The sequence below is a fragment of the Salminus brasiliensis genome, chromosome 3, assembly GCF_030463535.1.
Source record: "Salminus brasiliensis chromosome 3, fSalBra1.hap2, whole genome shotgun sequence".
Taxonomy (NCBI): domain Eukaryota; kingdom Metazoa; phylum Chordata; class Actinopteri; order Characiformes; family Bryconidae; genus Salminus; species Salminus brasiliensis.
In genome coordinates, this window is record NC_132880.1 from 9,284,313 (window position 1) to 9,298,605 (window position 14,293).

The 14,293-nt window shown below is 40.8% G+C and overlaps 1 protein-coding gene across 7 annotated transcripts in view; it reads left to right on the forward strand.

Moving 5' to 3' along the window:
* The first annotated feature begins 58 nt into the window (after positions 1–58).
* Positions 59–14,293, forward strand: part of top2b (DNA topoisomerase II beta) — a 31,999-nt gene continuing 17,764 nt past the window's right edge. For 2 of the 7 annotated variants that reach the window (XM_072675384.1, XM_072675385.1), the window contains exons 1-8: positions 59–590; positions 3,469–3,663; positions 4,814–4,904; positions 7,222–7,285; positions 10,968–11,113; positions 11,967–12,064; positions 12,767–12,979; positions 13,787–13,960. In XM_072675384.1, coding sequence (XP_072531485.1) covers positions 549–590; positions 3,469–3,663; positions 4,814–4,904; positions 7,222–7,285; positions 10,968–11,113; positions 11,967–12,064; positions 12,767–12,979; positions 13,787–13,960 — 1,023 coding nt within the window. In that variant the 5' untranslated portion in view covers positions 59–548. The remainder of the gene's footprint in view (positions 591–3,468; positions 3,664–4,813; positions 4,905–7,221; positions 7,286–10,967; positions 11,114–11,966; positions 12,065–12,766; positions 12,980–13,786; positions 13,961–14,293) is intronic. The other 5 variants (XM_072675386.1, XM_072675389.1, XM_072675382.1 and 2 more) reach the window with 3 other exon arrangements.

Genomic DNA, 14,293 nt, shown 5'->3' on the forward strand with positions numbered 1-14,293 from the left:
TCTGCGGCGCCTAGGATTTCCCCCGTTCCTATTGGTCGGCAGGAGCTTTGGGGCTCGTCAACGAAGCCGGACGGACGTAGCGGCTCTGTTTATTGTTTCTGAATGAAAATCCAGGAATGTGGCAATAATCCAACGCTGCACATGAAAACAAATATTCCAGCTGAGTATATTTTCTGTCGTTACTTTATTAGGATGTTGCGGAAAAAATAATAGTTGTTTTTGTACAGAAACACTTAGTAGCCGGTAAAGAAGTGCCCTGACTTAGTTGTAGTAGCTTGTAGTAGTAGTAAGGCATCCAGGCCTTGTGCGGTAAGCGCCTGTCGATTTTAACAATAGCCGAAATATCACTCGGCTCTCCGGGCAAACCGCCTCGATGTAATTCCCTCCTCGGAAATACAAGCCACGATTGATGTTACGGACCTCGCCGACACTGCACGGTTCGCGTGGGAAGCAGCGTTTGATGCGATAGCTGAATTTATGGAATTTTTTTTTTATGAGGACTGATAATTTTTTAACATCACACCAGCCTTGGAAGACACAATAGGAAAATGTCCAACGGTGCTGCAGGAAGCGGGGGTCTGACCTGGGTGGTGAGTAATAAACCTGTACTCCTCTCGTAATAAATGCTTTATAAAGTAGCTATACGGTCTTTCACACAGGGTTTGTGTTAGCTATTATTTTCAGCGCTATCGTTTCCCCCTCAGGAAATGCGCGCTAAGCTCGCTAGCTAGCAGGCGTAGCCAGGCTGGTTGTTCGCTAGCTGGCTGGCTAGCTAGCCTGCCGTTGCTAGTTAGTTGCTCAAACGGTCAGAGAGGGAGAGGGAGAGAGAGAGTTCGTGAAGTGCGTTAAAACTCCGGAGAAAAATGCTGAGCAGGTTTAGGATATCAGGCGTCGTGTAGCTATGCTAGCTAGTTAAACGTTACCTCTGATAAAATATAGCTAGCTACAGACCCATCGTTTAGTCGTGTTCTCGTCGGGTGCTGGGGACGTTTACCGTGCCGTTCACTACAGCTAACAAAGCGAGCGTCCGACAGCCCTTTTGTTTCGCTGTGATTTTGAGGTTCTTCTCCAGCGTTTTTCGATACGCTTTTTTAATGTGGATCAATGGGAAGTAAGTTCCAGAGGTCTAAGATGTGGAAAGACATGGCGTTGGCTGCTCCGGGGGCGACCACTCAGTGCATTAAATAGTAATAAACGGGGACAAGTCCACGACCTAATCTGAAGTTCGCTGCGGACCGTTCACACCGGCGAGCTGCGGCGGACTCCAAAAGTCCAAAAGTTTGCAGACATCAGTTCATCAGATTTCTCTTCTTTCCAGATTGCAGTAAAAGCCTCTACTCATCGGGGAAGGGTTTGCACGATGTGTTGTGACATTGCTTTGATGGTTTGATTGCATTTAGCCACAAGAGCATCAGGTACTGGGGTCAGGTACTGATGTTGAAAGACTAGCCCTGGATCACTCCAACTCATCCCAAAGGCTCTGGAGCTTCATCCAACTTTAGATGATGAAGCCATCGCTAGCTAAGTTGTGTCAGTCATATCATAGCTTTTGGTCAACAGTTCACTTAAAAAAAGATGTTATTACTCAGTTCTTGCACATTGTTTTTCTTTACATGATGCGAGAATGTGTTAATAGTGTAATAGCCAGTGTATTATAGACAGGGTCACAGTAATACAGCTGCAGAGCTGTGGAGGAACCTCTGTGTTTATCACTCTGCTGGAATAAGAGATAATACCTAGACAGGCTCCTGTGCTCCTTCATCAACTTTGGCATGTCCAAAAGTGTCAGACATCCCATCTCATGATGACTTTGTCTCTTTTTAAGTTGCTCCCATTGCTGAGACAGGCTGACGCACAGCTTGTATAATCTCCATAGATAAACACTATGGGAGCAGCTGCCCACGTTCAATGCCAAGTGTCGGCCAGAGGACTATAAAGCGCCTGCGTCATCAAGTGCGTGTGGAGCTTCATCCAGTACTTGTGGGATGACCCGGAGGGCCAGAATTGATGAACCAGCATCATTGTGGCTAAATGCAAGCAAATCCTCACAGCAGTGTTCCAAAATCTAGTGCAAAACGGCTTTCCAGAAGGGCAGTGGCAGTTGCTACAGTAGAGGGGGACAAGCTCCCTGTTAATATCCTTGATTTCAGAAGTTGACTGGTTTTCTGCTGCTGAGTGGTCAACGTCGTTGGCTCCTGTTTACCTCACTGCGATGCTGGTGCAGTGTTCACAGAAATGTCACGCCGTGCTAAAATGAAGGCACATGTTAAATGTTTAAGTGTAGGAATAATACTAATACTATACTTAGAGTAATTACACTTACACATAGTAAATACACATAGTAGATACACTATATGTTCAAATGTTTGTGGACACCCCTCCTAATGAATGGGTTCAGCGAGTTTAAGTTGCACCCATTGCTGAAATAGATGTGCCAATGCACACACACACACACTCACAGCTTGTCTAGTCTCTGTAGATAGGTATTGCTAATAGAGTAGGACTCTCTGGAGCAGATAAACATAAACTTATTTGCACCATGCAATACCATGGCATGGTCTAGAGGGGCATAAACCCCCTCAGCATTGAGCTGTGTCCTCTGGACTAATGGTGCTCCATGCAATACGTTTGGGATAAGTTGGGGAGGTAATGTGGGGTAGCGATCATTCAACATCCTGACCTCACTAATGTTCTTGTTGATGAAAAATCTAATAGAAAGTCTTGCCTGGACATAAGAGGAACAATGAACGAGCAGGTGTCCCAATACTTTTGTCCATATAGTGTATGTATGCATATTTGAGAAGATTTCAGCAGGTATTATTTATTTATTTCAAACATGTTCATAAACTGAACATGTTCAATGTCTACGTCAGTCAAACTCAGTTAACTTTAAAAAGAAATTTGGACATCTGTGGAAAAAACGACAAGCAATACTTTGGTGGACTATTAAATGTTATTGCTGTCACGCAAAACTTTTTTTTCAGTTTGTTTTTTGTTTCAAGATAAATGGACCAATATAAATGCTCTAAAATAACTTGGAATAAAATCTTTTAACATGGACTTCCATTAAAAGTTATAAACAGTTTTTCCTTTACTTGTAAAGTGGCACTTCTGGAGATGCAATGTTTTTGTGTGACATTGCATTATATGTTGCAAAGTTAACTAAAAAATAAATAAAATGAAGTGACCTTGCCTCAAAGTTATGATTTTATTGATCTTAAAATAATATATTAACTGATTTAATTAACTGTATTTTACGTCTTTAAGTTAAAACAGTAAACACAGAATGGGGAGTAAGTGTCTGCTCAGTCAGTCAGTCGTACATTGAGGTGTTTCTTTCAGGACAGAAAACCGAATTCTGGCAGAATGCAAACTTCACCTGACCTCATAGAGTCTTGATTTAGTCACCCGTTTTTCAGTCGCTGTGACATTTTTTAACATAAGTTGTGCCAATATGTCTAACAACAGACCCTCTTTGATAAGAACAATGCTGCCAAGAAAGAGGAGGCGAACGGCAAGAGCGAAGGCGGGAAGAGCGAGCCGCCCAAGAAGGAGAGCTCCAAGAAAATGTCTGTTGAGCGTGTTTACCAGAAGAAAACTCAGCTTGAGCACATCTTACTCCGCCCAGACACTTACATTGGCTCAGTGGAGCCGGTCACTCAGGTGAGGGTTAGCTCATGTCAGGAGTGGAAATTGTCTCATTTACCTATACAAGGACTCGATACACCATCAGGTTTTGGCAAAAGCATGAGACTGCTTTTTTTTTTAAGAGCTTGTGCTCACTTATGTGAGGTTTATGTGGTATTTAAACATTGCTGGTGTTTTAAAATGTACCGTTCACTGCACAGCATGTACACTCCAGATACATAACCTAAAACCCGTTTCCAATTGGATTAGTAAAATAAAATCACCACAGGACGAGTGAGTTTAATACCTGAATGTGATCTCATGACTATGCTCCATTCACAGCATGGGTCCAAATGGTCAAAGAGAGCAGTAGTCTGATTTTATTTCTTTTCAGAAAAATTGTGTTGAAAGTATGTAGTATATTGCAGAGGATTTGTGATAGATGTGTGTGTTCTTGGACTAAATATGGTGCTTTTACTTATATTTTTAAATGAAACATCTGGTCACATAGGTGTGTAACTGTGTAGGACTAAAATTATTAGACTGATTATTATTAGAATTTAGTAGAAAGACATCATGAAATTCTGTCTATAATGTTCTCTGAGGATGGACATGGCAAATGGAGATAAACTTATAGAGCGCATGTTGGACCTTAAGCCAGCATGTTTTGCATTTTTGTTAAGGATAAAGTAACTAAAATAACTTGTTTAGTTGTAGGTTATAAAGAGAGGTTAAAATAGCCATGTATAGATAAATCATGACTGTTTTTGTACGTAAAATCACACAGATGTTTTAAATCGACTTCTGGAAAAATAAAAGGAAAAAAATGTAGAATGTGCACCCTTGAATTATCATTTGGGTTGATGATGTTTTACATTCCTATACACCAGACGTCCATATTCCAGACCCTGTTTCACTTGCTTATTTTTTTTAGCACTGTATTGAAATCCTTAATCATGACAGCTTTCAAGATTTCTCTTCTGATCATGAACAGGAGCTAACGACTAAATGGGTTCCTGTAAAGCAACCATAATAGAATTGATTGCATTGTGATGGGTATTTACATAGTCTGCTTGTTATGCCACATGTCTGAATGGATGTTAAACTGCTCTATCAGTGAGTGAATCCCAACAAATTTTCTGTGTGCACTCAGCTTGAGCTGTACTTACTTCTGTCTTATTTCCAGCAAATGTGGGTTTTCGATGAAGAGATTGGAATGAATTTGCGGGAGATCACTTATGTTCCTGGACTGTATAAAATCTTTGATGAAATTCTCGGTAAGTTGATATCTGGTACTTTTTTCCCATGTTACCTCTTTCGTGCTAGCAGAGCAGGCTTTCTGCCTGTAATTCATTTTATATATCTGGTTTTGGTCTTGTTGCTTTGCTCCTCCATTACATCAGATGTTAAAATGACGAGATTGCCTAGCAGATTTAGACTGCAGCCTGTTCATGATGAATGTACGGCTTTGCTCAGAGCGTTTTACAAGTATACCTTTGTGTCTTGGTTTAGCTGAAAGTAGCATATTTTGTCCTCCTAAAGAAGTTATTTTCCATGAGTAATTACTAAACCAGTATATTCCATTACACTGAAGCTTCCTTCCATTTGAATGTGTCACTCAGGATGTTATGATGGAGCTGACAAATAATAGGCTTTCTAAGTCTCCATCTTTTTGGGGAATGAATATATATATATGTAAAATGCACTGCAAAATATATATGTATATATATACAGTCATGCCCGAAAGTATTCATACCCCTGGCAAAGTTTGACTTAAATTTACTTTTATTTAACCAGAAGTTATATTTTTGCCTTGAAACGACACAGGCATCTCCCAGGAGATAACACGATGATGTACAAGAGGCATCATTGTGGGAAAAAGTATTTCTCAGCTTTTATACACATTTGAACAAAAAGTGGCATGTCCAAAATTATTCATACCCTTTGAAAACTGTCACAGTATATGGGAAAATCCAAAGTTCTATACCATTCCAAATAGTCCAAGCTGTTTTAAAGCATCCTAATTACCCTGATTCATTGGGAACAGCTGTTTTAATCAACTCAACAGGAGAAAAACAGCAGCTCTGCAGTTGGTTTGTGGACAGTCATGGCTAAGACAAAGGAGCTCACTAAGGACCTGCGGCTGTGCATTGTGGCCGCTCACAAGTCAGGAAAGGGCTATAAAGCCATATCAAAATGTTTTCAAGTTCCAGTGGCTACAGTGCAAAGTATTATTAAAAAATACAAGAAGTTCCGCACTGTGGAAAATCTCAGAAGATGTGGTCGGAAGCCAAAAGTGACACCTGTGCTGGCCAGGAGAATAGTGAGAGAGGTGAAGAAAAATCCAAGGATCACCACCAAGGCCATCCTGGTGAATCTGGACTCTGCTGGTGGCGACATCTCAAGGCAGACAGTTCAATGGACACTGCACACTGCTGGGTTCCACGGACGCAGGCCAAGGAGGACACCACTTCTCCAGAAAAGGCACACAAAAGCCCGCTTGACCTTTGCAAATGCTCATCTGGACAAAGAAGAAGACTTCTGGTGTTCTGTTTTATGGTCAGATGAAACAAAAATTTAATTGTTTGGCCACAATGATGTGTGCACCATTTGGCGTAAAAAAGGAGAAGCCTTCAACCCTAAGAACACCATCCCCACTGTCAAACATGGTGGTGGAAACCTAATGTTTTGGGGGTGTTTTTCAGCCAATGGACCAGGGAACTTGATCGCAGTAAATGGCACCATGAAAAAAGAGCAATACATCAAGATTCTCAACAACAACATCAGGCAGTCTGCAGAGAAACTTGGCCTTGGGAACCGGTGGACATTTCAGCACGACAACGACCCAAAACACACAGCCAAAGTGGTGAAGAAATGGTTAGCAGACAAAAACATTAATGTTTTGCAGTGGCCCAGCCAGAGTCCTGACTTGAATCCAATTGAGAATCTGTGGAGGGAGCTAAAGATCAGGGTGATGGCAAGGAGACCCTCGAACCTCAAAGAGTTGGAGCTCATCACTAAAGATGAATGGGCAAAAATACCAGTGGAGACATGCAAAAAGCTGGTCAGCAATTACAGGAAGCGTTTGATTGCTGTAATAGCCAATAAAGGCTTTTCTATTAATTATTGAGAAGGGTATGAATAATTTTGGACATTCCACTTTTTGTTCAAATGTGTATAAAAGCTGAGAAATATTTTTTCCCACAATGATGCCTCTTGTACATCATCGTGTTATCTCCTGGGAGATGCCTGTGTCATTTCCAGGCAAAAATATAATTTCTGGTTAAATAAAAGTAAATTTAAGTCAAACTTTGCCAGGGGTATGAATACTTTCGGGCATGACTGTATATATATTGCAGTACATCCAACAAATCCACTGACCAATTATGAAATGACTAACATAGCCATGCACACTCTTGGAAAAGGTGATTTTAAATAGTTAAAGTTACTAGAGTTAAATACAAATAGCCTGCTACAAGATATTGATATATAGGTAAGATATATCTAAGATATAGATTTGATAGGGTTAATGAAGTGGCTTATTCATAGCTGGGCATTTTGTAATACTTTCTTTTTTTCCTCTCCTCCTTACAGTTAATGCAGCTGATAACAAGCAAAGGGACAAGAGCATGTCCTCCATCAAAATCACCATCGATCCGTGAGTACAGGGCAAGCAGCCCCTTTTCTACAATGCTGTCAAAACGTGAAGGAATTCCCGCCTATTCACTCTTAAATGTCCATAAGCCAATGTGCGCCCACTTAATGAGTCATCTCCATGGCCTGCTGGTCTATTCTCTATGCTCTCATGCTAAATAAAAAATGATGACAGCTCGCTGTGCCACAGTGGCTTATTAAGGGAATGCGTTGTCATTTCAGCGGCTTGGTCATAACCCTTTCAGCAGCGGGGAGCTATGAGAATGCACAGAAATAGCCCAATGATCCTGCGCCATCTTCGTAATTCTGGTGCATGAGTCCCTGGAGCTCTTCATGATGTTTTGCAAGGGTTTCCTGCTGCTTCGGTGTGCTTGGAGAAGGCTGGAAGCAGTATTTCTGCTGCAGCATTGTCTTTGATAATATTTCTTTATTGTGTGCATTGCCCTGGTACTTAATTAAGGCACGCACAGTAGTAATACAACACGTATCTGATTTTGGCACTGGTTACTGGCTAGGCAGCAGTTAACTTTACAGTAGGGTGACCATAGTTTGGTTTTCCAAGAGGATGCTGGGGACACACAGGAGTCTGCTGTGGTTGGGATGTTGTGGCTGGTAGGTTTTAGGTAGGCCTAAGCTGTAGGACCGTGGCAGTGTAAATGTCTGAAGGTGGGATGAAATTAAACACCTCTGTAATCATGCAACTGTGTTAACATTAATACACACCATTTACTCATTTACCAGGACTAATAAATAGCCATTATAACCTATATGGTCAAATGCACTCTTTTCATTTCAACTCATTCAATGGAATTCAGTTGCCCTAAGAAGACATTGTTTTACTAGACGCTGTTTAGTCCCTCTGCTGTCTCCAACAGGCTATAACTGTGTGTGGGATTGATTTAATAATTGGTTTTAAATCAGTGCTTTTTGGTCTTTCAGAATATTTGATCCACTCATTTGAAAGCCCAGGATTTGGGTGTTTGGGCATTGTTAAAGCCTTTTCTGGGCAAAAAAATGCACATCACGTTTGGAAAACACATATATCAATGATATATTTCACACCAACACGGTTCTAAACTGACAGACTGCTACGCTGCAATTTTCACAGTGATTTTTTAGTTAGAGCCTGCTCTTTTTCTGTGTTCAGGTGCGTTAAAATTAGGCTGACCAATCATAGCTCCGCTGTCATAGTTGCAGATCATCAGGACGGTGGCAGAACAAATCATCTTGTTCGTAGCAGAACACAAAAGCTTTTATGACAAGCAGCATGCTGACTATGAAAATGTGGAGATTAAAGAAAATATAGAGGTGCATGAATAAGGGGGGGGGGGGTGAGTACAGCGACTTTACGTAACTGTTTTTTAAAATTGGTCTAGGTGCATTTGGACCCACTTTTTTGTGGTGTGAATAAGCCTTTGGGCTGTGTTGGTTGGTGGTGGGAAGCAATTGTTACATGTAGCTGCAGGTAAATATAGACCAATCGTGACCAATTGTCACACTCATTGCTTCTTCTGAAATCAAGGGTATTAAAATAGTTTCTCTTGCTTTTTTTGGAGTGTCTCTACTGCCCAGGTAAGTCTTTAGAGCATTGCTATGAGAATTTGATTGCTTTTAGTGACAGGAGTGTTTCTGAGGGCAGGGCCAATCAGTACCCTACCCTATCTCCCAACTCCCCAACTTCCCAAAAGTATTGGATGGAGCACCATCTTTACAGAGAACACAGTTCCACTTCTTCACAGCTCAGTGCCAGGGGGATTTATACCCCTTTAAAGCCCATGCCTGACATTAGGCATAGTACCAATAGGCATGGTCCCTGTTAATCTGCTCCAGAGAGTCCTATTCTATTGGCAGTGCTTTTCTACAGGAACTAGACAAGGTGAAGGCATTCATTAGGAGGGGAGACAATAAACATTGTCTTACATTGTCATACAGTGTATTTGTCAGTACAATGAGTCATTTAAAAAAACTGCTGCAGAACATCTCACTTGCTTGTATGTATTTAGGAACTGCAATTATTGGGTGACTTGTGTAGACCTTGAGGTTTCTTGCTAGGCCAGGGTGCTTATAAATGTGTTAAATAAACGATTGGCTAATTTCTACATAACTGTGTACATGTAAACATACACAGTGTTTTAACATGTGGTGTCTGTGTCATTAGCGCTTGATATTGCTGAAGGGATGTGTGCGTGTGTGTTGTTTACAGGGCAGTGAGATTTAACAGGATGAACATGGTGCATGGAGAGAAGAAAAGGGAACTAATAAAAGGAAGAGAAGAGATAGGTGGAGTGAGGGAATAACAGAGGGTGGGAGGTGGGGGAGAAAAGTGTGAGTATAAAGATTAGAAGAATTTAATGGAGGAATTTATTATCAGTCAAAGGAGAGGGTGATTTGAAGGAGAAGCTCAGTGGAGGAGAAAAAAAAAGGAGATGGAGTGAATAAAAGAAGAGTGTGGTGGAGGAGAGACGGGTCAGGGGGAGGCTGATGTAGCTGGGAGTGTCCTAATGAGAGCATGTCTGGCACGCAGGCAGCTCATTTCACATTCGCTTCACCTCCAGCGAGTTTCAGCCGACTGCTCAAACAGGCCCATGTCCTTCTCTCTCCCACCCTCACACACGTTCCCCCCACACACCCCCATCACACACACACACACACACCCGCCTGTTATCCACATCCATACACCATCTCATTTATACTGCCCTGACTTCCTGAAGCAATCTGAAGCAATAAAAAATACAACCTGTCATTTTAAAGTGGTAAGGAATTTAGACTACAAATAATGTAGTCTATGATATTTCAGATGATGATTAATTGCTATATGAATAGTTATGATTAACAATTTAATTGTCATTGTTGATCTTTGTATGCCACTATCAAAATACAAACCTGTAGTGGACAAATTGTTTAAGCTTAAACCGTTGTGATCATCTAAAAGATTTCTGACCGAGCGATTATGCGTAATTGTAACTGGCCCTACTTTGCCTTCAGCATAACTGTAGACATGTGCAGGCCCCTGCAACTCATCCAGAATGCAGCGGCACGGGTCGTCTTCAATGTCCCAAAATTTAGCCATGTCACTCCACTGCTGCGTTCTCTCCACTGGCTTCCAGTAGCTGCCCGCATCAGATTTAAAACCCTGACGCTGGCCTACAAAGCCCAGACTGGACCAGCCCCTCCGTATCTGATGGCAATGGTCAAAAGCCGATCCGCACCAAGAGCCCTTCGAGCTTCAAGTACGGCTCGGCTCGACCCCCCATCCCTCAAAATCCGCGGAAGACAAGCGTCCAGGCTTTTTTCTGTCCTGGCACCAAAGTGGTGGAACGAGCTGCCCCTGGGTGTCCGAACGGCCGAGTCGCTCGCTGTCTTCAAACGCAGACTGAAAACCCACCTCTTCAGAGAGTACTTGGACGAATAGTTCTATGGTCGCCTTATTGTATTGTGTTTAGTAATGTCTAAGCTTGGAGGTATCTTTTGTATTATTAGTCTATTCTAACTAGCTAAGGTTTTCTTGGGTAAATAGCAAAGCACTTTGTAAGTCGCTCTGGATAAGAGCGTCTGCTAAATGCCGTAAATGTAAATGTAAATGAAACATCCAGTGTATATGGACTAAAAATAGAAAAAAACAGCTCAACTCCACCAAAACTTACGGTACAATTTGCCTTCTACATCTGTTGTTTTGTTTTTACCAGGGAGTCGAACACCATCTCTGTGTGGAATAACGGCAAAGGAATCCCAGTGGTGGAGCACAAAGAGGAGAAGATGTACGTCCCAGCTCTGATCTTTGGACACTTGCTCACGTCCAGCAACTATGACGACGATGAGAAAAAAGTCACAGGTAACTAAAAGAGCTACATCAAACACCTGTGCCCATATGTATAAGTAATTCGAGAGTAAGAACAGTGATGAGCAGTGAGCATTTTTAATTGTATATAATTTTGTATTGTAGATCAGTATACAAGAGCCCTTCCAGTATATCAATACCACTGGTAATGATAAAAAGTAGAGGGAGCGGTTTTATGTATGTTGCATCACCACTGTCCTGACAGTAGGGTGAAACCTCAGACAGACAGCTGTGTTACTTGGAAGCTCAAGTGATGTGAAGTACACCTTTGTAACCATAATGCAGCAATTCCGACTGAAATTGTGAAACTTAACCAAAGCCGTATCTTGGAAGAATGTTGTTGAATGAATTCAAACCTACGCTTTAGCATTAAAAAACAATCGGCAAAACAGCAAATAAAAAAAGTTTGCTCCACTCACATTGTTTATATTCTTGACCAGAGGATTGCTGGTTTGAATCCCTGTCATGCTGCTAGCCTTCAGCAGCCGGGGCCACGAGAGAGCACTTTTTACCCCCACCATCATACCATCATAGTAAAACATAGTAAAACAGTTGAATAATCATATAGTGAAAAATACAGTGACTGATATCAGATGTTTTTAGATTTATAATTAGCTATTAAATAAAATAAGTATTGGTGTTGTTTACTATTTTTGTGTGGTTCAGGCCCTCATGTGAATATGCTACATTGTATGTGAGCTATGTGCAGCCTAAGTGAGAAGTAAAATATATTTTCACAGTTACATACATTATGTGCTTTCTGCAGTATGACTTGAAGTTTTGCAGCTTTGCTCTGGCAATCCAGTTTTTTCCCTTTCAACTCTGATGTCTTATCTGTCCTCTCCAGGTGGAAGGAATGGGTACGGTGCTAAACTCTGCAATATATTCAGTACTAAATTCACAGTGGAGACGGCCTGCAAAGAGTACAAACACAGCTTTAAGCAGGTACTGTCAACAACTTTGATTTAGCTGAAATAATCATTGCTCAGTTTGAGTTAACTGCAAGCATCTGCATGAAATGGGATGTCAGAAATATTTGTTTCATACCAATTTTATAGAGCTTTCTGTGACCAGTGTAGGTAAGTACTTGGAAAGGAGGCACTGAGGATTTTTATTTGTATAAGAGGTTTTAATGGGTTTGCATAATTCAAGCACTTCTCTGTAAGAGGTGGTGGATCTGCATTATAAAGCTTTGAACACACAGGCTCCTCAGTTTAACAGCTTTGGGTACACATTTCATGTGGGGTTTCAAGGAACAGTTCATTTGACAGTTGAGTGTACAACATTGTGCACAAGATAAGCTTTCTGTCTGACTGATCTTGTCCATCCAAGCTTTTCAGTCATATGAGGATGAAAAAAAAGTTGCTGTGACTGTTTAAACTGAAATTAGCTGAAATTAGCTGTGTGTCTAGTGAATCTATCTAAACTGTTTTTCATCAAGTCATGGCAGTGTCAGAATATATTGAGTTTCTTACTTACTATTCAGTATCGTTCACACCTATAAATCTTTCATAAAATCTATTGACCAATCCACTCTGCTCTCTAAAAGTTCTTCGTTTAATAATAATAACAACAGTAATAATAATAAGAAAAACAGATTTAATTCACTAACTGATGATATGTCATGCTTCTCACTTCCCTTAAAAGACATGGCAGAACAACATGACAAAAACCAGCGATCCCAAGATCAAACACTTTGACGGGGACGACTTCACCTGCGTTACATTCCAGCCCGACCTCGCCAAATTCAAGATGGAGAAACTGGATAAAGACATTGTGGCTCTTCTGACGCGCAGAGCCTACGACGTGGCTGGCTCCTGCAAGGGTGTTAAAGTCGTTCTTAACGGCAAGAAGCTGCCTGTAAGCTACACCTCAGTATATGTATCTATAATTTAACATTTATTGTTGGGCTTCATGTCAGGCCCTCTTGTCACTCATAATAAGGCAAGTTGTAGATTTGGATAATTTATAGTACATAAACAGTCCTTTGTTTTGCCATCAGCATATTTTCTGTTCAATTATTTGGTTAATCTGTCTGTGACATATAGTAATGTAGCCAGTAATCTTGCTGGCCCAATTCCCGCATGCTGCCAATGATTATCAACACCTTATCAGTGTTTGCAGCTTATCTTGGCTATCCAGAGGCTCTGAGTCACATGAGGATAGACCAGTCTGTCTTGCTGTGGCATAAGCTATAATGAACTGTCCTCACTGTTGGGCTATCCTTTGATACTTTGACAAATCTGGCTTTGGCAAATGATCTTAAACTCATTAGAATTAATATCACAACTTGTCACAATGACAAGAAGCTAGACTTGTTGTAGTTGTATGTAAACAGCATGTTTGGGGAAGTCAGTGGCAGCTGGTGTTGCTGTGGTTTTGACGTTTCCTTCAAGCAACTGATGGGTTAAAATGCCCCTGCATGTGTTTTAGAGTTTTGATGGTTTAAACATGAAACATCCTGTGTGCTGATCTTCACTTGCATTTTTTAAAAGATCTAGATCTGTGTAGTTTGTCTATGTATATAGAAACAATTTGGACATCCCGGGTCAAATTTCATGTGTCCATTGTAATAATTGCAGAATTGCAATTCATTTGCTAAATTTAACAATATGGGTAGTTGTTTCACTGAAAATTATATATGCAATACCTGATGTTTTGCTGCAGGTGAATGGCTTCCGCAGCTATGTTGATCTGTATGTGAAGGACAAGTTGGATGAGACAGGTGTGGCTCTGAAAGTGGTAAACGAGTCTGTGAATGAGCGTTGGGAGGTGTGTCTCACCATGAGCGAGAAGGGCTTCCAGCAGATCAGCTTTGTCAACAGCATCGCCACTACCAAGGTATCTGAAGCGCCACATTAAGCCTGTCCACCCCAAAGAGGGTAGTTATATTGTTGGTCTGATTACAGATATGTGATCTTTAATTTACATCTAATTAGAAATCTGCAACTGTGAGAACTGTAATCAGTGTTGGGTTCATTTCTTGACACTGTAAATATCTGTATATAAAGTGAAGAGGATCATCAGTAAATCACTGACAACAAATACTAATTAAATCACTTTTAATCTAATTAATGAGGTGATTACACTTATAATAAGTAATAAGTACAATAAGTAGTGTGTTTTGTCTAATTTAATCGTTATGTACTAGTTTTACATTTAGAATATGAGTAT